Genomic DNA, 24,836 nt, shown 5'->3' with positions numbered 1-24,836 from the left:
TTAATTGGTAGCATATAATGTCTTCTTAGAACAAATAAAAACAAGTTTTCAGAATGATTTACATTAAAATTTATTGTCTACAAACTTACAAACAACCATTTACACAACAATATTTTTCCAAAATACATGATCTACAAGAATCTGTCTTCATTCTAGCAGTCTTTTTTATGTAGAGTAATAAAAATAGTGCAATTCAAAACATCTGTGCCTGAAATTTCTGATGCATTTTTTACATCCACATTTCAGTCAGAGAGCATCAGTCTTTTTGTTTCCTGAGGAGAAAGTGCCAAGACCTTGAAAACTTCAGTGCAAATCTCTCTCTCTTTGCATAGGTGCTAAACAGTGGTTCCTTTCACAAATCACTCCACATTCAACACACCACAACACTGTTTGAAAGATTACTATTATACCACATTTTCATTTTCAGACTGCATTCCGAGCAGACGTTTTGACTGACAAAGAAATAGAATAAAACTTCTCATACAACACACAGATTGAATAGTCTATGCAAAATGTAGACGGAAACAGACCTTCACATGCCTGACAAAAATCTCCATATCTTCCTAAAGAAAACCATAAAATGAAGAGGCCAGTGGGTGTCTTGGGTATAAGACATATGGGTAATTTAGGTGGTCTTAGTGTGACAATCCACTTTTCTTCTTCACTGCTGTGTCAGTAAGAGCGATGTTGACACATTGCCACATTTGATTTACTGCATAAGAGCACATACACCCAAGGGTTTACCCTGCATCTGAAAACACTGCAAGTTCATTGATTTTAATAAGGACAGTCCATCACAAAGACAAAACGAAAAAAAAAAAAGTTGTGAAAATGTTAACCTTTGCTGCAATGCGCACTGACAGTCTTTTTGACCAATCGCATTTTATATTGGCTGAATTTCTAAACCCATCCAAACCCTCAGAGTGGATCTAACATACATTTTCCTTCATCAGAGCTTCCTCTAGTGTGTAAGCACCCACTGATACACTAATGAACTTGTCATAACTGTTGTGGTGTGAAAGTTACAATTAACATAAAAACAGTGCCTCCAGGAATTACTACGAGTGTTGACTGCTTTGGAGATTTCCCTGAACTCTTAATTAGATGCAGTACAACTGTGGTCAGACCACTCACACGACTAACCTTACAGAGGAATTAAAATTCACTTTAGAAAAGACCTGCCCAAATCCTGCTCCTGGTGGGCTACTCTCTTAGCTCTCAGCATCCACCGAACACTGAGAAGGTCTCAGCTAAACACTTAAAGGCTTACTTATACTTTTGCGATGAATGATCACCAAAGTCATGCGTTTATACTTTTGCGTGCTGTTTGTGTTTATCTGCGATAACACTTTTCGAAACGTTAGCTGACAGTGAGGTTTTTATGTTCCTCTGTGTCGAATTTCTTCATGGGTGTTTTGTTTTTTCTGAATGCTACCTTAATGTACAAGCAGCTAAAACTCGCTCATTCAGAGGCAGAAACATGCAACAACTTTTATCATAAGATCAACACAAAACAACAGTTTCCATCTAGAGCTACTTCACGGAACTTGTAAACACTCGCTCCAATGGGTTCGCATGGCTCTTGGTCCCGACCACACTGATCACAGCTACTTAGCCAACCAATCACAGAGCTTGCGCTACATGTCATTGCAATGTGCAGTTACATTTACTTTGAGAAGTGCATGTCAGTGTCCGTGACAGTCATAGAGAGGGCTTTGTGACGCCGCGAAGGCTACGCTAGAGCATATGTATGCGCTTGAAGCAGAAGTATTAATCAGCCTTTACAGTTGGGCTACAGGAACAAGTTTGCTTTTAGATGCTTCCGTTTTTTAAAAAATCATTCAAAAATGGCTAAACTCTTTCAGATTTTACATAAAAGAGAGTCTAATCCTGCTCCTGAAAGGCAAGTGTCCTGCAGAGTTAAGCTCAAACTCAGTTTAGCTCTGTTTGGAAGTTTCTAGTCAGGTTTAAATTTCTAATAACACTTAAAACCAGACAACCAAAGTCGCCTGGAAGTTCCCCCGGCAATGCCTATTCTCACCCTGGGATGTCTGTGAAACCCCTGTGGTTGAGTCCATACTGTCATGATGTAATGCCATTTTAACTGTTGGGAGGAAATCTGTTTGGACCAGCAGTGTGGTCTTGATAGAGGTGTGCATTGAAAGCGTATAGCACCTGCAATGAGAGACACACTACAGAAAGTTAAATCATGAATGGGAGAACCTACTATCTCTTGGGCTTAATGCAGTGGTCCTCAACCACTGGGCCGCAGACCGGTACCAGTCCATGGATCAATTACTACCGGGCTGCACAAGAAATCAATAATTATTTCTGTTTTACTTATTATCTGAGTCTGAACTATCTTATATTTAAAAAAAAAAATTTCTCTCGTTTACATCTTGGTCACTTGAACACCAAAGAATAACCCACAAGCAGCAAAATGAGTAAGAAATAATCATCTCTGGAAAGTTTCTTTGCTAAGGGGAAGATGCACAACCCATTTGTCAACAAGTCAGGTGAATCCAACATGTGAAAGATCAACTGCTGGAGATCGTAAAGATTGGCGGCCTTTTAGGGGCCATTTGCATACGTATCTTTTCTAGAGTTTCTAGAGAAATTCATATTTCCAATAGAGGTGTGACAAGTATTGACCGGTCCGCGGTGATAAATCAAATCCCACTATTACCAAATTTAACTACATCATGTCAACTTAAAATGCGGTGTATCTGAAACTTGTTTAAACGTTATTTTTACAGAAATGTAAGCTATACATCATATTTGGCATTTAAATTATGTTTTAATCTTGGATTCAGGCTTTGTACTTCATTTGTGTTCATTATAGGCTAATTGAACCATCTATTTTTGAATAGTTTGGGTTTACATTGATTTGTGTTTAACCTCTTCAAAATCTAAACACTGTGCCTTTTGAAAGGGATGAAATGCCATATCATTCTGTTAGTTTTCATTCCCATTCATAGAAATACACACTAGTGTGTGATATGTTTCTGTTGTTAATGCTGTTATTTTATATTAATATAACATTCTAGCGTGAACTGTGACACAAAGAGATTGATGCGGCGATTTGTCAGTGTTACTTTATCACTCGTACTTGGCGCCAGAGAGTTAAAGACTTGAACCTGAGCACACAGCCAAAGGGTTTGTCAGAAGTGGGATTTGAACCCACGCCTCCAGGGGAGACTGCGACCTGATTGCATCGCCTTAGACCGCTCAGCCTTCCTGACATGCTGGTTCGAGCCTTGCCTGGGTCAGTTGCCGTTTCTGTGTGGAGTTTGCATGTTCTCCCTGTGTTCGCATAGGTTTCCTCCATGTGCTCCGGTTTCCCCCACAGTCCAAAGACATGCGGTACAGGTGAATTGGGTAGGCTAAATTGTCCGTAGTGTATGTGTTTGTGAATGAGTGTGTATGTGTTTTCCAGTGATGGGTTGCAGCTGGAAGAGCATCTGCTGCATAAAACATATGCTGGATAAGTTGCCGGTTCATTGCGCTGTGGCAACCCCAGATTATTAAAGGGACTAAGCCAAAAAGAAAATGAATTATAAAAAATAACATTCTTTGCTCATTTAACGTTTAACGACTAGTCAAAAATAGAATGAAACATTTTTAATAAAATAAAGCAAACATCCCAAACTGTCATCTGTGGCATTGTGTTTTACATTTAAGTACATGCTCTCACATTGGGGCTGGGCGATTTGGCCTAAAATCTAAATCTCGATTAATTGAACATTTTAACCTGATTATTATTAATGAATGATTATTTTATTTATTTATTCAATCTTTTTGCCCATTATAGTTCACTAACAAGTTATTATATACTGATAAAGGCATCTCTGGCATAGCTTCCAATCATCGTGAATGTAGAGCAAAGTAAGGCTCAAGAATATGTCCATCATCCTATTTCACCACAGATCAGATGGGGCTGCAAAGTGGCCACAGAAGTAATGAAGTGGGGTCACGCAACACGTAGGAAAAGTAATTACAAAAAAATTGTCCTGGAAAATTGTGATTAATTATAGGTTCTAAATGTCGATTTTGACTACTTTCGATTAATTGGCCAGCTCTATCTCACGTTTTTTAATTTTACATTTTGGAACTGGTCAAATTTTTGTGCTGCATTTAGACCTTTCTAGTTTCATCTGGAATGTGTCTCAGGCCCCCTTCAATAAGTGTTTTGAGTGATCAGATATATTCAACTCCATTTCAGATCTGATCAGAAAAAAAAAAACACACACACAAAGCTGACCAGGTGTTAACAGCCATATAGTTTTCTATTTGAAACTGAGCTTTGATAAATTCAGATGTGCTTAATTCTTGTTAGAGCTAAACACTGCAGGACAGTAACCCGTCAAAAACAGGTTTCTAAAATATTTATTAGAAAACATATGAAAACACACACAATTGATTTTGTCTGTGTTGGAAAGGGTCCAGAAAACACCCCTTTTTCTTTTCCACTGGCTATGTTGCTTGTAGGATAGTGTGAGAACACACAAGGACTGATCACAACTTTAAAGGGCTTATGTCTTTTCCTTTCACATCTCATTTATCTGTATAATTTAGGGTCAGCACGGGTGAGAGCAGAGAAGAGCTAATTACTGACATAATTCCCGCACTCACATACTCACTCGTATACAGCACACACGCACACACACACACACACACACACAAGAAGATGTAGCAGGATGAAAGATTTAGGACATTCCCTAATCTATCCTCATCCCTCATCATCTCCTTCTAGTTGAGCACAGGACACAAGAGATAGATTTTCCTGCAGAGGGCAGCATTGTGCTCAGATTTAACAGCTGAATTCACTACTTAACACTTCGACCAGTTACAGATACCCCCGTGCTTAAACCAATATTGCAGAATAAGCACATGACTAGTTCAGTAGTAAAAAAAAGAGGGGTGCAAAGCCACCCAAAAAGGAAAAAGCATTGGCATAAAATGCACTGAGATCACTGTGTTCTCCAGTCTTACGTTAGATCTTGGATAATCCTGGGTGGTGCAAAGATCAGACAGCTCTTTATGCGTAAAGAGAAATAATGCCTAATTTTGCATAGAAATTTTGCATAGAAATCGGCAGCCATATTCGGTAGTCATTTAAAGCAAAAACGAAAGACGATTTGGATTTTATTTCCAGAATAAACAAATCTGACATACAGTAAAAATGAAGGTAGAAATGTCAACAGTGCTGTGGCCAAAAGACCTTGATTGGGACGACTTGGTGTGTTACACATTCCCTTATCAATCCAATAAAAAGTGTTGCTGGTTTGGTGAATCAATCGTCTACATGGATATGGCCGTGATGGTCTTCCTTTAAACCATGCAAGTTCCATAACTGCTCAGTGGGCGAGATTCCCGATTGACAGCAGACCTTGCCGTGGGTGGCCAGGTTTTTCTGTGTGCTGAAGGTTCGGGAGCAGGCGGGACACGTGTACACTCGCTCGCTGGAATGCACGGACGACAGGTGGCGGTTCAGGTCCGTGCGGTCACGAAAGTGCTTGAGGCAGTACACACATTGCATCAGCTTCCGTTTGAGGTGGATGGTCTTCTCGTGGCGGTCTGCGTTGGACTTGAGAGTGAAGCTGGCCGGACACTGCGAGCAGTGGTAGCGTGCCGGCTGAGGGTTGAGCGGAGACGCGGAGGCCACTAGTGGGCGATGGTGGTCGAGGCAGTCCAGTGAGAGAGCCATAAGTGAAAGCGTGTGGCTGTATTCGTGCTGTCTCAGTTGAAGCAGGCTGCTAAACAGTTGCTTACACAGAGAGCAGGCGAGCTCCTGCCGCCAGCCCGGCCCTCCGCCCTGCACCTCCGCCACACACACTCCATGCTTCTCCTCCACCATCTGATCTTCCTCTACAGGAACCTGGATGCGCTCCAGCTCTGAGAGGGAGGGAGGGAGAGAGAGGTGAGAACTAACGCCAGGATATCAGCTTATGAATGTGAAAAATAACAGGCAGTCATGTGGCGGGCCATCGGCATCACAGACGCCACGCATACCTGCATTGTTATTTGGACTATTGTCTTCCTCTTGCATTTCCTCCTGTAAGAAGACACACACACACATGCAAATCAACACTTGTGTACTTCGGATCACAAGTCTGTATAGAGGTACTCCTCAGGCATGCAAGTTCAAGAGGTAAAACACAGACACAATGGAAAAGGAAGAGATCTTGAAGAAAGAAAGAAAAGCAGAGAAACAGTTGGCTGCAGAACAGTCAAGGCAACAAAACATGAGATGCAAAAGATAGCATACAAACAATGTTAAGTAGAAATATTGTAATGTTATATGCATAAAGCAATATTTGGTACACAGCCAGTAATGTGGTTCAAATTGTGGTTTCTAACAACAGATGCAACAGGTTACGCTCTTGGGACACAAAAGGATATTCGGCATTTGTCTATGTGAATAGGTGTGTGTTTGTTTGGGAGGTGGAGGGTTACAGAGCTGACTGTTTTTTTTTTAACTTGTGCTCTAGGTGGCATGCAGCTTGTACGTGTATAGGTGTGGCCCATCCCCCTTGTTCTCGATCCGCCCTCCCTTGCGTAAGAGTGACACATTATGGTTTAAGCAAACAGATGGCTTGTCCACAGAGATGGTACAACTTCTTGGGGGGGAGGTCCTGCGAAACCAAATGCCACCTCAGCACACACAGGGAGAATGCAATTTCCTGCTCTCACCCAAGAAAACAAAACCCACCCTGCCCCTCTGCATTTTCCATCACTATTGATTTCTATAGCCACCTGGATCCCCCTTTTATCAGAAGAGGGCAGATATTATCAATATATTAATCAAACTGACAGTTGTACTGGTATTAAGACAATAGGCACCCTCAACTCCTTTTTTTTTTGTAGTTTTGGGATAGAATCAGCAGAGGTCAATGGAATTAGTTTAAATATGGTTAGTAAACATAACCACTATAGAGTTTAGGACGAACGTGATCGCAAAAAGTACAAATAGTTCATTAGTATGGGTTTTATTGGCTGATTGGTGTCCCCCAATCTTAAATGTCTAATCACATTTTTGCTAAATAGTTATGTATTATTAAGCCCAAAGTATTGGAAAATCTACACTAATCTCCAGTGCTTAATTTGTGAGGTGTCACTGAAGAAAGTTAAGAGTGGGTAGAGGGTGTGTGTATGTGTGAGGAAGGGGATCGGTAAAATTAGGTACTGAACCAGATTTCAGAGGTGCCGGATCCAGCTTGTTCCGGCACAAATTAAGGCCTGCTGATCTCACAGGAGAACATAATTTCAAATGAATACATACAGTCTCATCTGTAGGTTTTTTTTTTTTTAGTTAAGCATGAAACCCACACCAATAATTGGCTGTCACTGTGGCATAAGCTGGAAAAACAGGTCATATAACTTTATACAAATGACTAATTACCCACCAAAATGTTAAATATTTACTAATTGCCATAAGAATTCATTCATTCATTCACATTCTTCAGCTTATTTATTAGAGCTCGCCACAGCAGAATAAACCGTCAACTACTCCGGCATACGTTTTACACAGTGGATGCCCTTCCAGCCACACTCCAGTACTAGAAAACACCCCCAGACTTTCACATTCACACACACATTCATGCACTATGGCAATTTTAATTCATTATGAACCTGTGCACTGGTCTTTATTTTGCTCACAGAAAGATAAAAAGAAAAAGACAGAAACATGAATTAAAAATGCGAAGAACTTGCAGGAGCAGAGCAGCAAAAAAAAAAAAAAAAAAAACAGTGAATCTACAGAAACAAGACATTCTTAAAAAAGATATATCAAGAGACACAGAACTGAAAGATAAGTGGCCTATTGGGTGTTTGTTGGACTTACCTCAGTGGGTGAGGCCTTCGGGGCCTGTTCCGCATAGAGCTTGTCTGGGGGGCCGCCAGACTGTGGCATATAGTGGGCCCCTGGGGGCTGTAGCATGGATGGTGGAGGCGGCAGTAGAAGAGGAAGAGGAGGAAGAGTAGATGGAGGAGAAGATGAAGACGCCCCGTGTTTGCTACCAAACAGGCCCCCTGGATGGTGGGAGCTGCTGCTGCCATTGGAGCAACGAGGCCCTGAGGAGCACAGGAAATGAGTCTCACCCACCTACTCTCAGACCAGCGGCCATCTTCCACACAGCAGCAGAGAGAGAGGAGGAGGAAGAGGAGGAGGGGAAGAAGGGGGCAAGGGGCACACATAGCCTTCATTTAGAACCAGAGAGAGGGAAGAAGGAAGAGATGAAGAGACCGGAGTGGGGTTAGGGCTTGGCCTCTCTCGCTCTGTTTTTTGGTCCTCTCAATCCACCCACGAGCCCACGCTAGGGATGGCCATGTGTGTGTGTGTGTGTAAGTGAGAGATAAAGACATTGAAAAGAAGAGGCTTTTAAATGATGGGTGGAAGTTCTCTTCATTTTAAAACCATGTCAGGCTACTTGCCAGAATCTGTGCAAAAGTTCAAACATAATATACATGTAGCCATGCGATTCAGCAGACACCAAGAGTAGGAGAGGTAAAAGTTCAGAGAAAGGTAAAATATTTATACAAATTAAGGACTAAGGTGACATTTTAGCTGACATTTTGGTGAAAGGATAGATGAATAGATATGTGATTTGTCTTTAACTCTTTCTCCACCAGTGACTGGGAATCTTACGGTACATAATTTTTGCCACAACACTTCCCTGCCATTTACAGGCTTTTTCATGCAATCCATGTAAAACCTCCAGAAACAAAAATTCTATTTGACACCAATTTGTTAGGTAGAAGTCTGCTCATAGATTGTTTCAGTCTCAGCAAATTGCACAAAGTGGCCAGAAAGGAGGCACTCGCCAGCACTATCCTGAAAGCTAAAAGGATGAATAGGAGACCCTATTGTCAGTGGTGGGCAAAAATGGTCCTAGACAGCCACTGTTCTTCAGAGCTTTAAATCAGTCTTGATAAAAACATCACCTGCCTTTAGCATTCTAGTAACCCGTGTGCTTTGATTAGGCTGTTCAGGTGTGTTTGTTTAGGGTTGGAGTGCAACTCTGCGGAACTGTGTCTCTCGAGGACCAAATTTGGCAACCCCCCATCCTGTGAATCTCATTTATTTAGATTTTTAGTTTAATTACATTAAATAACAGAGGTATAACTTTAAAAATACACACACCTAACATTATAATGAAAGCATTCAATTGCTTTCCTAACTTTTTATGCTCATTTAGGACAAAAAAAGCTCACCAAGATCGACATCTTTAGATATTACTATTATTAATTATGTGTATATGTCTATTCAAACACGCACCCAAAACCCAGACTTTTGGTCCACTTCAAATCACGTGTACAGAATCTGTTTGGGAAACATTGTCTATTAATCATTATGAGGCACAACGTTTAAATAAAATGAAAGCACAGAACAGACTAACATTTAAGAGCAAGGGGCGTCCCCTTGTGGTTCGGAGGTATGGGTTTGATTATAGGGAGTACAGGCTCTTTAAAGTTTATTTCCACTATTCATAAAAAGATTGAAAATACGGAAGACAAATAGGAAAATACCTTTGCAGGATGATAGCGGGATAGAACTGTAAAATACGGAAGAATCTCGGGAAAAACGGAAGGGGTTGAGAGGTATGCCCCTGACCCCTGTAAAGGGGGTCTGTAAAGTCAGAATTATTAGAATTAAGAATTTTAGAATTTAGAATTTTTTTTCAAATATTTCCCAAATGATGCTTAACAGAGCAAGGACATTTTCACAGTATAAAAGCAGTTTTAAATTTTTAAACACTGTTTTAAGGACCTAATTATTAGATCCTGTAATATATATATATATATATATATATATATATATATATATATATATATATATATATATATATATATATATATATATATATATATATTTTTTTTTTTTTTTTTTTTTTTCAATAGTCTACAGAACAAATTATCATTATACAATAATTTACCTAATTACCCTAACCTGCCTATTTAACCTAATTAACCTTGGTGTCTTGAAAAATTTCTAGTTAAATATTATTTACTGTCATCATGGCAAAGATAAAATAAATCAGTTATTAGAGATAACTATTATGTTTAGAAATGTGTTGAAAAATTCTTCTCTGCGTTAAACAGAAATTGGGGAAAAAAATAAACAGCGGGGCTAATAATTCAGGGGGGGCTAATAATACTGTCTTCAACTGTATATTTGCACTACATTGTTTGCAGCTTGTTTAAACATTGTTGGTAACACCCTGTCCTGTGGATCTAACAGACTCATGCCCACATTGTTATGTCCACATGTACACCATTTTCCCACCTTTGATTTAAAAAATATCCATCCACATAAAAAAGCAAGTATGCACTGGGATACATTGTTAAGGAACTTAGAATAAAGCTGTGTTAACCAATCAGAAAGCAGAAAATAACGTTCATGCTGGTGTCAAAAACTTAGTGGCCTCATGACCACACAGTTACCAGAGTTTCTACAAATCTCCATCCTGCTGGAGTTTTTATAAAATTTTAGTGACCTGATATTACGTTTTTATTTGGACGAGCAGCCAAACCATGTAGTAAAATGAAGGTTTTGAAAATACCCATGTTCATGTGGACAGGGCTTCATTGTGCTAAACCACAAGTGCATATGAAGTGTGTTATTTGTGATTAGGCTATACCAGCAGTTCTCAATTGTGGTCTTCGCAACCGCCACACATTTTGTTTGTCTCTCTTGTTTAACAAACCTGATTTAGAAAACCAGTTCATTAGAAGTGAGCTCTATAAAAGGACAATGTTTTGCAATTGACATGTTTTCTACATATTGTTTACTGCTTTCTACCCCCTGACAATATCTGTCAACATTGGAATGTTAAAATAAGCGATATGCCCACCATAACAATTTATTTAGATTTTTCTTTGATTACATTGAATAACAGAGGTGTCACTTAAAAAATACACACATCTAACATTATAATGAAAGCATTCGATTTCTTTCCTAACTTTTTATGCTCATTTAGGACAAAATTAGTGGTGTTTGGATAAGCTCAACAAGATCGACATCTTTAGATGTTATTATTATTATTATTAATTATCTGTATATGTCTGTTCAAACACGAACCTAAAACCCAGACTTTTGCTCAGCTTTAAATCATGTGTATAGAATTTGTTTAGAAACTGCATCTATTTATCACTATAGAGCACGTCAACTGACAGTCATGCATCGCTATACGACTGTTATTACAGCACCTGTAATAAAAAGGAAGTGAATTGCGTTTTTTATATTTATTTTAAAGTGTTTCCATGCCTAAATAAAATGAAAACACAGAACAGACTAACATTTAACAGCAAGCGGTGTCCCCTGTGGATTCTGTAGTATGGGTTGCGTATAGGAAGGATCACTGTTTAATGCTTAATGCCACCCTTCGTAGAGAGATTGAAAATATGGAAGAAATATGAGAAAATACCTTTACAGGATGATAGTGGTATAGAACTGTAAAATATGGGAGAATCCCTGGAAAAATGGGAGGGTTGAGAATGCCTCTGACCCCTGTAACCGGCTGTACATTACATTGTTTGCAGCTTGTTTGAACATTCTTTGAAACTTACATTGTTTGAAACTTATTACAGAAGTGTAAAGTTAGGTTGCTGTGATTCGTCAGTATAATCAATGATGATAACTAGTTGTTATCAATATTTTTAATCGACTGATCCTTTTATATCATTTTAATTTGACCTTTTTAAATCTCATTTTCATTTTTTTGAGTAAAATAATCACAGTAATTACAAACCATTATTTAATAAAATGTATGGTGTTAAGTAACTAAATATTTAACTTATATTAAACTAAAAAAAAACTAGTCAGGATAGAGGGAAAGATGAATGCAGCAATGTACAGAGACATCCTGAATGAAAACCTGCTTCAGAGTGCTCTTGACCTCAGACTGGGGCGACAGTTCATCCTAACATAAAAATGTAACATAAAAAATGTGAAAAAGTGAAGCGTTATGAATACTTTCTGGATGCACTGTATATTAGCTTATAGACAAACCAGCTGATTGACTTTGAAATGCTCCAGTGTGCCTGTATCTGTGGTTACACTCAGTAAACAGCGGTGAGTTCGGTGAACTTATGACCTTTACAGTAAGTCATTTCTGTTGAAAACGTAAACACAATGACAAATCAGTGGTTTTTTAGAATATGCTCAAGAGCACTCAAGTGTTAGCGCGAAATAGCTGTTTTTAAAATTTCACAATTGATTGGAACCGAATTCCATATATATATATATATATATATATATATATATATATATATATATATATATATATATATATATATATATATATATATATATATATATATATATGTATAACTAAATACATTCCAGGGAAATTTCAGTAAAAAAGTTTCACCCCCAGATAAAAGCCTTCTAAATTCTTTACTTGATACAGCATCTTTAAATACTGCCGCAAGACATGACATAACATGTGCACATTTTTCAGACCTGTTCTAGACCTAGATTAATGTGAGAGGTCAAATAGAACGTATCCTGGGCTACTGGGCTACTTTCAAGCCGCTGTGTTTCTGAATGTCTTTTTTTGGAGAAGAAGAATGTTTGTGGACTCCTGTTGTTGGTTGCTGGTTAAGAGCTAAGTGGACAGATGCACATGTTACAGTAATGCATAACCACCAACAGATTCCTGGAATTCTCTCCTACACGTCCACTCCCAACTAACACACTTCGCCCTCTCATTTCTCTTTCCTCACGTCCACAATCTGCAATCGTAGTCGTGCCTCTGACTCTTCTATACCAATTAACAGCAAATGAATCTAAATGTATGGTTCACATCAAACCGTCATTGTCTCGTATTTGCAAAATTCCCTACTGAAATGCACTGTGCTTGATTGCCATTGTAAAAAGTTTCCAGGAATTTCTTCAGAACAATTTGGTGCAGGTTTGATAGGATCTGAGGCGCATTTGACTTAATTACCACCAACTGTGGTCCATTTACAATAGAATTTTAAACACAGATCACAGGTCAGTGTTTTAGCTCAAGATTGTAAAACTTAAGCTCATAGATTAGCAAAATTTCTCTCTTATAAGTTAAATGAAGTACACTGTAAAATATCTGTAAATGTGCAGGTTTTTTTGTAATCTATTTTTTATCTTTTATAATTTTTCCTTGTTTTTTTATGCTTTTAAATTGCATTATGGGCCCCAGTATTTCTTTCATCAACATTTAACCTTGTAAAGTTTGAAAAAGTGACATTTATTAACATTTTTAATAGTTTAATTTGTTATATTGTCTGGGTTGGTGTTGTATATTACGGTATAAAAACTTGTAATAAAGTGCCAGTACATTGTCTGTTATTTTACAGGCCATTTTTCTATATATATTATTTCTTATTTCTTATTATTTCTTATTCTTATACGTTATATTATTTTAAACTATTAAAATGTCATTAAACATAACTTTGTGTTGTAAATGAGGGCGATGCCAACCCTCTTGTGCACCACCAGAGGGAACCATCGCCAGAATTCTGATTCGACTCACGGACTCAAAATCCCATAAGCCCTGCTACCTGGCACTGATTACGGTCCAGGTGCAACTCATCAGCTCTCGTGTATATATACCACACTCACGCTCCGGTTCTTTGCGAAGTCTTGATTTGCCTGGCTGTCATTTCTGAGCGTTCCATACTCCCTGCTTCGGACTGATCTGTGATTCTGACCCTGTGCTTGTTCTACGATTACGAAAGACATCTGCCTGCCCCTGATCTCCAGCCTGTTATTCTGACCAGTAAGATATCTGCCTGCCTTTGAACTTTTGCCTGTCCCACGTTCTGTCTCCTGGATTGCCCCTTTGTGTTTGTTTGTATGTGTGCTCTTAATAAAGCTTGCAAATGGATTCAATGCCTTCTGACTCATCACAACAGAAGACTTCGCCACTACAGAATCCAGCAGCTTTAGCACAAGTCTCGACTGAACTTTCCGCTCAAGCCACTCAGTTAGCCACCCATCATCAACAACTCACCCATCTAACTTCTCTCACGGAGGAACTGGTGAGAGCTATGCAGCAACTCCGTCATCCGAATCCTGCAGTTACCCCGCCTGCTACCATGACAGCTTCTCAACCAACGCATGTCTCCAATGCTCCGGCTACCGTAAGTCCCCGATTAGCTTTTCCTGAAAAGTTTGATGGGTCACCTTCTCGCTGCAAAGGCTTCTTATTGCAATGCAAACTATTTGTTAACCAACAACCTGCATTATATCCCACTGATTCTAGTCGGGTGGCTTTTGTATGCAACCTGTTAACGGGGAAAGCGCTGGAATGGGCTACAGCGATATGGAAGGAGGAGGAATGTAACTATCCCACATTTGAAACTTTTCTCAAGCAATTTCGGGAAGTGTTCGAGCACCCAGCAGATGGGAGAAGCCCCGGTGAGCAGTTACTTTCTCTTACACAAGGGCGTAACACAGCTGCAGAATACGCCCTGTCATTTCGCACTCTCGCCGCTCAAACTAACTGGGTTGAGGATACACTGAAGACACTATTCAGACGGGGTCTGAATATCAATCTACAATCTGAATTGGCTTGCCGTGACGAAGGAAAGAAATTGAACGAACTCATTGAACTTACCATCCGTCTTGATCATTTGATTCGCAGCCGTAGAAATCCTCGCACACAGCTCCATGTTTCAAGTGACACGCCCCCTGATGAACCCATGCAACTGGGTTTCACCCGTCTCACCCATGAAGAAAGAATGCATCGATTGCAAAATCATCTATGCCTGTACTGCGGTCAATCAGGGCACAGGAAATCCACCTGCAGCGTACGACCTCAGACACCAGTTCAATCAGTGAGTCCTTCCCATGTTCCTGCACTTTTCAGTGTACTGATTCCTGTAATTATTAAATTTGATAAAAGAATGATTAATACTACGGCTCTTGTCGACTCTGGATCTGCCGGAAACTTTATATCTAAGAAATTTGCTTTATGTCACGAACTATCTCTCAGCTCATATGATTCCTGTCTTGCAGTAGAAGCACTAGACGGTCGTCCTGTGGGTGAAGGACGCATCCGTATGATTACGAATAAGCTACAGTTACAAGTTGGTGTTCTACACATTGAAGAAATGCAATTCTACATTATTGATTCAGTTAATCATCCACTGGTGTTGGGACTGCCCTGGTTAAGGCGACATGATCCTCATATCTCCTGGAGGGACGGACAGATATTGCAGTGGAGTGAGTCATGCATGAAACAGTGCATCCAGCCCATTCACAAAATTCCATTACGAACCACCAATGTGTTACCTGAACTCGTTGATGAACTAATCCCCATTGAGTACCATGACTTACATGAAGCTTTTAGCAAACAAAAAGCTACTCAACTTCCCCCACATCGACCAAGTGATTGTGCTATTGAGTTAATTCCAGGTCCTCCAACGGGTCGAATATTCCCTCTGTCACAACCTGAGCACAAGGCAATGTCTGAATATATCGACGAGGAATTGGCCAAGGGTTTCATCCGACCTTCTACATCTCCTGCTTCAGCTGGATTCTTCTTTGTAAAGAAGAAAGATGGCAGTTTACGTCCCTGTATTGATTACCGAGGGCTCAATGAAATCACCGTAAAATTCCGCTATCCATTACCCCTCGTACCTCCTGCCCTGGAACAATTAAGAAAGGCTAGATATTATACCAAGCTTGATCTTCGCAGTGCATATAACCTTGTCAGAATCCGTGCTGGTGACGAGTGGAAGACCGCGTTTTCCACCACTAGGGGGCACTATGAGTACACGGTAATGCCCTTCGGCCTGTCAAACTGTCCATCCGTGTTCCAATCTTTTATGAACGATGTCTTTCGGGATATGCTGGATCGCTGGGTCATCATTTACATCGACGACATCCTCATATATTCAAACACGATGAAGGAACATGTTGAACATGTACGTATGGTGTTGCAACGCATGATTCAACATCGTCTGTACGCCAAATTAGAGAAGTGTGAATTTCACCAGACACAGATCGCCTTTTTGGGATACGTCATCAGTGCAGAAGGGATTACCATGGATGATACGAAGGTACAGGCAGTTCAACGATGAACACTTTGTTAAACCGTACAGTTGAATTTTCAACGTTAAAAGTCAACAGAGCAGAGCAGAGCAGAGATAAATGTCAACAGAGCAGAGATAAATGTCCCATAATGCAATTCACAATCATAAATATACAACACTTTATACAACACTTGTGAATCACAAAAAAAAAAAAAAAAAAAAAAAAAATATATATATATATATATATATATATATATATATATATATATATATATATATATATATATATTATTAACAATGATTTGCCCTATAAACAAATAACTTGCCCTACTGTTGGGTTCTTAATCTAATGTTAAATTGCTCTGAATGTAGAAACATAGATGCGTAGATACGAGAATACAGGAAACACGTTGTGCTACACCAAATTCAAAAGAAACTAGTACAGAGTTGCGGGTCAACTGAAGTTAACCGCCAGCTAGCTTGTCTTATGCTATTTGTTCAGAAGAGCAGACATGACATTAAATTGTATACTTTATTGAGAAAGTAAGTACTTCACAACTATTAAAAGGTACTATATACAATATTAATGTAATCTGGACATAATTCGCTCACTCTATAGTCATTATTGTGTGACCTACCAATGCCATTTGCATTACTTCACTGACACTCAGAAATCCTCCCTTATGGCCTCATGGGATAATAAAGTGTCCGCTTGATGAATTTCATGATCTCATTGGAAGTAATAGGTCTTCCGGGGACTTCTTGCCTACTGTTTAATGAATAATGTGAAAGTTTTCAGTAATAAATTTAGTGTAACAAGTAATTTATCGTTAATAGTAAACATTACTTGCACTTGCCACAAAATATGAAAGTATTATTGTTATTATATTAACATGAGAAGGAAATTATTGATCTGTACTGTTTGTACTGTTCCTTTCTCCTAAATAAATTCAAAAACTTGTTACACCTAAAAGAACGAACTAACTTTATTAGTGAAAACACATAAATTAAATTTGTCTAACTTAATTCATTCAATAATAACAAGTGAAAGTAATTTGTTTAAGTTTTCACTTTTTACAGTGCACAACATTACAATGAAAAAATGGCAGTCAGTGTTGCCAGATACACTCGAATGTTTCCAGCCCAAACTGTCCTAAACCCTCCCAAATGCACAAAAAAGTGCCTAAAACTAAAATTGAGTAGGTATGCACACTTGGTTTTTGTTAATATTTAACATAAACTGCATGTTCAAAATATCCAAACTCATCCCAAATTTTGTCAACCTGCTTAAGCCTTTTTTACCAGCACAATAAAAAAAAAATATAGGAAAAATATCTAGTAAATTATTATTTACTGTTATCGTAGCAAAGTTAACATAAATCAGTTATTAGATAGAGTTATTAAAACTATTATGTTTTGGAAATGTTTGAAAAAAAAATCTCTCGGTAAACAGAAATTGGGGTAAAATATAAACAGGGGGGCAATAATTTAGGGGGGCTAGTAATTCTGACTTCAACTGTATATTAAATAAGTATTCAGTTTAAGTAATTTCAGTTTAAAAATTCTGTTTATTTGAATAACACTTTTCACAAAATGTATTGTTTCAAAGCAGCTTTACAAAAAACTACATTATTGCATTACAATCAAAATCAGAAAAGTTTAGGAGTTTATAGGGAGTGTATAGGGTGGACATTATATATAAACAGTTTACCTGCAGTTATATAGTATATAGTGTAAGGAAATGTCTATGTGTTCAATGAAGTGTAACTTGCAAAAATATGCGATAAATATGATTTTGAATGTTGGATGCATGGATAAAACATTCATAAAACTGTCTGCTACAACCCACCAAGTGTTATGACTTATGAGTTGTGCAAAAAAAAAAAAAAAAAAAAAAAAAGGAAGCAGACAAATAGCTGGAACTGCAGGACAGTTTTACCTTCATTAGTGAAGCATTTACACCCAACCAGGAAGGCACATGCTCAGTCCAATTTAATGAAATTTCAGTCCAAAAATAACCAAATATCCAGCTCAGTTGTGCTGACAGATTGCCAACAGATGCACAATTATGAGCCCCTTCATTTGAATTCCAACTTTAAATCGAAAGCAAAGCAACTGAATTCCAAGCAAAATCCAAACAGTAGTGCAGCACGTCCCATCTACAGCAAATTAAATAGAATTCGCTCAGTAGGCTTTACTTCATTGAATTTTATCGAATTTATTGATTGCCACACAAGAAGGATTTTAAATTATGTTTACAAATTGCTTATGTTTCTTTGCTCCTATTTTTGTGAAATTTGTGTTATTTAAAATTAAAGAACATAAAAAAATGTAATAGCCTGCCATACTTTGGAATGCCACGACTAACCATTGAGAAGCAAGAAAGCTCTGTAATACTATTTAAAAAAAGTCTTCATGAAATGAAAATTTAGCATGATTATTTTGCTACTGCACAATGTGATGCTGCGTTCACACCAGACGCGGATGAAGCGTCAAGTGCGAGTGATTTGCATGTTAAGTCAATGCAAAGACACGGATAGACATCCTGCAACACGATACGTGCGAATGAGGCGGTGCTACTAACGCAATTTGCGCAAATGAAGCGGCATGAGTGGAGTGGTTTGCTAAACTTCAGCGGACATTCGTGAGCATTAACCAACCAGCAGCTTTCTCTTGTAGAGGCATGATTATGACCTAGCACCTGTTGTTGGTGTCCCGGGGAAGGTCCTCCTGCTGACAGCGGACAGCAGTTCATCAAACTGGGCTGGGCTCAATCTGAATCACCGCTGAAAGCTTTCATCATCCAGGTATTGCTTCTAGAAGATTTGATGAACTCACAGAGCTGAGTGCACCTCTAAATGGATCTAGTAGACTCATTTTCTCTATAAAATCCATGTTAGTCATTTAGCAACGAAGCTAGAGTCACCGGACAGACAGAAGCCCTGCCCATGACGTGAATCCGCGCCTATTGTGAAGTGAATTTGACATTCGAATAAAGTGAGTAAACACGCATCTATTTACTGGTTAATATCACGATTTGTTCTGGTGTGCATCTGGTAAACAATTTGTTTGTTTTGGTCTTGGAATGATAGTCTGTTTATGATGTCAGCTTGATGGATTGACTGAAATAAGCTTAGCCATGTCTCTTCAACTATTAGTTGTCTGCAAGTGAAATAAGAGAGGAGGCGTGCAAAAATAAAGGCCCGCCCCTACTCAATATCCCGTTTCAGTTTGAAGTACATGATCATACTGAAATAAATGTCTGAGGCAACTTTCAGTTCACACTGACTTTAAATTGAAGTCTTTCACACTGTTCTTAAACCAGGGTTGCATCTGAAATCGCATACTTCCATATTATTTAGTACGCTAAAACAGTATACAAGCCGAGTAGTATGTTCGAATATACAGAATTCGAAAAACACCATGCGAGAAGTACCCAGATGACTTACTACTTCCAAGATTCTTAAGTGTGTATCCGATGGACGCTATGCTATCCCATGATGCCACGCTAGAGAATTCATGTATGGAAGTGAAGTGACACAACTAGTAGGGTATAGATCACATGATCATGACAAAATGACAACTGTAATACATCCGAGTTCCAGTCATACCACTCACATTCTGTATAGAATGTGCTTTCTCAAACAGTCGAGTAGTAAATTCTAATTTAACGCAGTACTTACGAGGTAGTAGACGATATCTGGACACAGCCCAGGTTTTATTCATTTAAAAAAAAATTTGTATGATAATTTTTCTTTTGTATATTTTAATAAGTACTGCTCAGGGTAAGCATGTTGTTTAATTTCTAAATAAATGTATTGATTAAACTGAACAAGGAAAGAACATTGTTTCACTAATATTTTGAAGTAAAATTTAGATTTTATCAAGTTACTGGAAACATTAGAAACCAAATTTCATTTAATACAGAAAATGCTATATACCAAAATGATCTCACAGCAATTTGTAACGTTATGATCTAGTGGCTAATTCCTAGGAATTTGTATGATGTCATTCATACAATTTAGTACAATTTGCTCACCGCCTAATGACAGTTAGGTTTAGGGGCAGGGTCAGGTGCCACTCCTTCTTTTCAAAACTGTACTTTCGTATGACTGAACTCGTACAAATTAGCCACTAAACTGTCAAAACGTAAAATATTCACGATTCCTTGTGAGATCAGGCTGTATATACTTATATCAATTACTTTAAAAATTAATTATTTTTAGTAATTAACATATTTATTCATTTATATTTGTAATATTATTTTCAATATATGTCATTTGTCAAGAACATTCAGATGTTTTTATACATTTATATAGTAAAATACTGCAATGTAATCTAAAAAAATATAAATTTTTATAATTTTCCATAACTTTTAAGCATAGTATACAGTACTGTAAATTGTTCTGTACCTTAAGTACCTTAAGTCTTTATAGCCTTGCAATATATTGAACACTGTATTATTGTTGAACACTGTACTGTTTTACAGTATTTATTGTGCAATTTCCACACTGCGCTTGTTTTGTATTGTACATAGAGCATGGTGATTGTTCCTTCTTTGGAACTACTCACTCATTCCTAGTAAGTGCAAATTTGTATATACATACACACACACACACACACACACACACACACACACACACACACACACACACACACACAAACACAGACACGCACTGTCTCTTTCCCCTGAGACTCCGGCAGTGGCGTTGAAGAGGACAGGTTGTCAGCCTGCTGTCAGTGTGTATAGATCAGTAGAGAAGACAGACACACACCTAAAGCAAATCACACCACCAAACCTGACCCAGGATCAGCCAATAACACACTATCTGGGTTAATCACAGCAGCCTGCAGGACGCAAGGGGACCCGCCGTGACCCGCTCGGCTCGATCAAATCAATTCCTTTCCCAGAGACTTCAACAAATCCACTTTGAAGTTTGGGAGAAAGGGGCGACTGGTGATCCGTCGGAGCGGCACTGTGCGCTTCAGTGAGCGCTGTTTGTGGAAGAAACCCCAAACAATCAGTGCTTACTCATTAACTAGTGTGAGTGTGGCGATGTCAAAACACCTCTCTTCATGTAGGACGTTCAAGAACTTCTGCACTTATTATTACTTTTGTTTTTGTCTTTTTTGCCAAAATAAGGAGTGAAATAGGATAGAGAGTAATTGATGTACTCTCTTGATGTAGAGATGTTAAATACTCTACCTCATGTAGTTTCAAACACACATCATCATTTTTCAAGCTTCAAAAAGGAGGTAAAAATACTATAAAATTCTAAAGAAGCTGTACATAATTGCTACAAGTGACTAAATGGGCTTGAACTTGACAACCGGAGGAGTCTCCAGTCTAAACAGATGTTTAATGAGTTAACAATATAGTAAATATAGATTTAGGGCGGCACGGTGGCTCAGTGGTTAGCACTGTCGCTTCACAGCAAAAAGGTGAAATTGGCATTTCTGTGTGGCGTTTGTACTGTATGTTCTCCCCATGTTCGTGTTGGTTTCCTCTGGGTGCTCCGGTTTCCCCCACAGTTTAAAGACATGCGGTAAAGGGTGATTGAAAAAGCTACTGAGTGCAAAAGTGAATGGGTTGTGGCTGGAAGCACATCTGTTGTGTAAAACTTGCTGGAATAGTTGGTTCACTCTGCTGTGGCGACCCCTGATCAATAAGGGACTAAGCCTAAATAAAATGAATAAATATAGATATATAATAATCTTCTTCAATAGCTACCAAATTTCTTTTGGAAATATGAAATATCTGCACATTCACTGTAAAAATTACATAACAAAAAGTCATGAAAATGTATGTTTTTTAGTTTAAAGTTAATCTGGTTTCAACTTTGTTTTTTTAAGTGCAACAAATAGAAACTTGATGTTTTAAGTCAGCTTAATTGTTGTACGTTAAAATCACTTGTAAAGTTAAATTGGTCTAATTTAATTTTATATGAGCATTATATTTTTAACATTTGTACACTGTAAAACCTAACAGTCAACTTTATCAAATGAAAAGAGTGTAGTTAACTGAAAGTTTACTGAAATTTTTTGGCAACATTTACACTGGTGTATCTTAATAATATTGCCATTGCTGCATTTCGCAATTCCAATCCTCATGCCCCACTACTCTACAATTTTCATCTGGTTCTCTTATTTTTATTTTATTTTGTTTTTCTTATCACTTCAGTGTTTTTTTTTTTTTTTTCCATTCAGACGTTATTTCAACCATAAGTTCACTATGAAGTGAACTCCACTGAATATTCCGCCATGATTCCTGTTCGAAGGGTTCGTATTTGTTTCATTCAAATGACATCTTATTTTGTGTTATGTGAATTTAAATTGTATTTTTTATAGAGGTGTATTATGTTAGGCTTTACATTTTTCCATTTAGGTTCTGTGGAATTCTGTCAATGAATGATCCTTGGTGATGTTAAAATTTCCCATGCTCGGGGAGTAGGGAGCAGTGAAAACTGTGTCAATCAGTACAAATTCATCTTTATTTCTGTAGTGCTTTTTACAATGTAGATTGTGTCAAAGCAGCTTAACACAGATAAAGTTTTAGTCAATTAAAACTGCTTTAGTTCCAACAATCTCTCACACCAATTTGTAACTTTTTGGTTTAGTGGACAAGTCGTATGAATTTGGATTTGATGTCATTTGTACATTTTAATACACTGAACTCATTAAACTCAGTGTTGAAGGTAATAAGTTAAATAAATACCTCATTACTTTAACGTAAATGGAGTAAGTTCCCAGTACTCATATAGATTAGTTGTTTTTAACTCAAATGGTTTGTAGCAATCCATTTCCTCAAACGGTTTGATTTGCTTCAACATATTGGGTTTTATAGTTGGTTTGAGTTCTCTTCATTTATTGGGTTTTACTGTGCTCAAATTGCTTTATTTACTCAAATAGATTATGTTCACAGTACTCATTAGGATTCGTTTTTGAACTTAAATGGTTTGCTGCAATCGGTTTCCTCAAATGGTTTAGGTGGAGTTACCTTAACTTTTTGAGTTGTACAGTGTACGATTTGCTCATTTCTCATTGACGGTTGGCTTTAGTGGTGCATTTTGTGCCACGTGTTTAAAAATCTTACATAAATTGATCTTACATAAATTTATAAATCATGAATTTCGGAAGACTGAATTAGCCACCAAACTGATGAAATGTAAAATAATTACTTCCCTCGTGAGATCAGGCTGTCAATTCAGTTGTCAGTCTACTTTAGTGTAATGCAAATGTCACTTAATCAAAACACAATTTAGCTTTTCTAACAAGCTGGTTATATGAATCAGGTGTGTTAAATAAGAGAAATATCCAGAGCAGTGGGGCTTGGAGAGAGACTGAGTTATACTGACTAGTTTACATGAATGCTAATGTGATTGTTTCAAGATGTGCATTCTACCAGTCATCCTGCGTCTTATCTTTGTTTTAAAAAGTATACAAGTCAATTACAGGTGTTTACACAAAGGCTTGACAATCCAATTGAGACACCAATCTGATTAGTGGCGGATTATTTGGGATCACGTAAACATAGCAAATTTTCACTATATTTAATGCTTTGGATTTTTTGTACAGAATAAAATCGTAAAGCGGTCACACTGCACTTTTCAGCCTATTGACTTCATTCATATGCATACAAATGCACCAGATTGGGGACATAAGTTTGTGTAAAACTTTTGCATGATGCTGCGTTCCAAACTCTGACTTGCGAAATCAAGTGATTCCATGAGACCAATAAAAGATCATAACATGACCTTTCTGTACAGATGTTTTAAATATGGAGCAATTGCTCGATTTATCAGTGTGATATCAGAGCTCTTCACAGTATCCACATGGGATAAAAGAACCGCATCTTAACTTCATCTTTGTGAAATGAATTTTTCCATTAAAAAAAAACTAATGAATAGTATGTATGTTTAATATGTAATGTATATTTACATAATGTGTATACACACATAACACACTACATAGATATAGTATGTAATATGTAATGTGTTTAATTTATAGTAAATCGGACTCATTCAAGGTAGCATCACTGCGCAAAAACATGTTATGAATGTGTGCAACACTTCCGACTGTAAATGATGTTTTCTTTTTCTTATAATGCACAGTTTTGAGGATGTTTTCTTTTGCCATTCAGTGTCAGTCAGACAGGTTTATGCAGTTCATCGAACTCCATATTTTAAAATCTACTTCTGAATCTGAATAAAACAGTCTCCTAATAAAAGCCGGCGTATCAGCACACTGCTACTAAAAAACACATGATTCAAAATGTGCTTTCTGATTGGTTCTTGGGATATAGCAGCTTTTGCTGTCAAAGGCAACTGGCGTTTAGAGGCTTTTGCTAACAAACTGTTATTTCTGAATGGGCGATTGAGATGATTCGAATCAAAAAATATTTGTTAAACATGTACTACATGCCTAAAGCGTTCACTCGATGTCAATAGCTCATTTGTGGTGGAAATGGTGTTTAACGGTTTTTGCATCTGAACTCTTCATATACACATTTGAGTCCTGATCGGGAGATAATTTTTGATTCTGATCAAGTCTGAAACCATGTGACTGGCCCCGATTTCTGATCACGTGATCGGATCTGGACATCCCTACTTTTCACCATTCAAATCTATACACAAATCAAACTAAATTCATGATTTTTGACACCCACTGTCATTGACAAATAACTATGACACTGTCAAAGAGATTTAACTCACCTTAACTGACAAACGTAGTTCACCTTTTACAACACATTCAATTTGCAATTGAAAAAATGGATTTCTAGAGAGCTGTTTTTCTTGTACACTATCTTATTTTTCTGA

The 24,836-nt window shown here is 37.8% G+C and overlaps 1 protein-coding gene across 4 annotated transcripts in view; it reads right to left on the bottom strand.

Moving 5' to 3' along the window:
- The window catches only part of zbtb46 (zinc finger and BTB domain containing 46), a 143,460-nt gene that overhangs the window by 13,622 nt on the left and 105,002 nt on the right, over positions 1–24,836 (bottom strand). For 2 of the 4 annotated variants that reach the window (XM_087306707.1, XM_087306710.1), the window contains exons 4-6: positions 7,844–8,073; positions 6,013–6,055; positions 55–5,895 (exon numbers count right to left, since the gene is read on the bottom strand). The exons of the other annotated variants lie outside the window; for them this stretch is intronic. In XM_087306707.1, coding sequence (XP_087162833.1) covers positions 5,294–5,895; positions 6,013–6,055; positions 7,844–8,073 — 875 coding nt within the window. In that variant the 3' untranslated portion in view covers positions 55–5,293. Of the gene's footprint in view, positions 1–54; positions 5,896–6,012; positions 6,056–7,843; positions 8,074–24,836 lie in introns of those variants that run through there. 4 annotated transcript variants of the gene reach the window in all.

The sequence above is a fragment of the Danio rerio genome, chromosome 23, assembly GCF_052040795.2.
Source record: "Danio rerio strain M-AB ecotype USA chromosome 23, GRCz13ab, whole genome shotgun sequence".
NCBI classification, from domain to species: Eukaryota; Metazoa; Chordata; class Actinopteri; order Cypriniformes; family Danionidae; genus Danio; species Danio rerio.
This window is presented reverse-complemented; position numbering and strand designations above follow the sequence as displayed.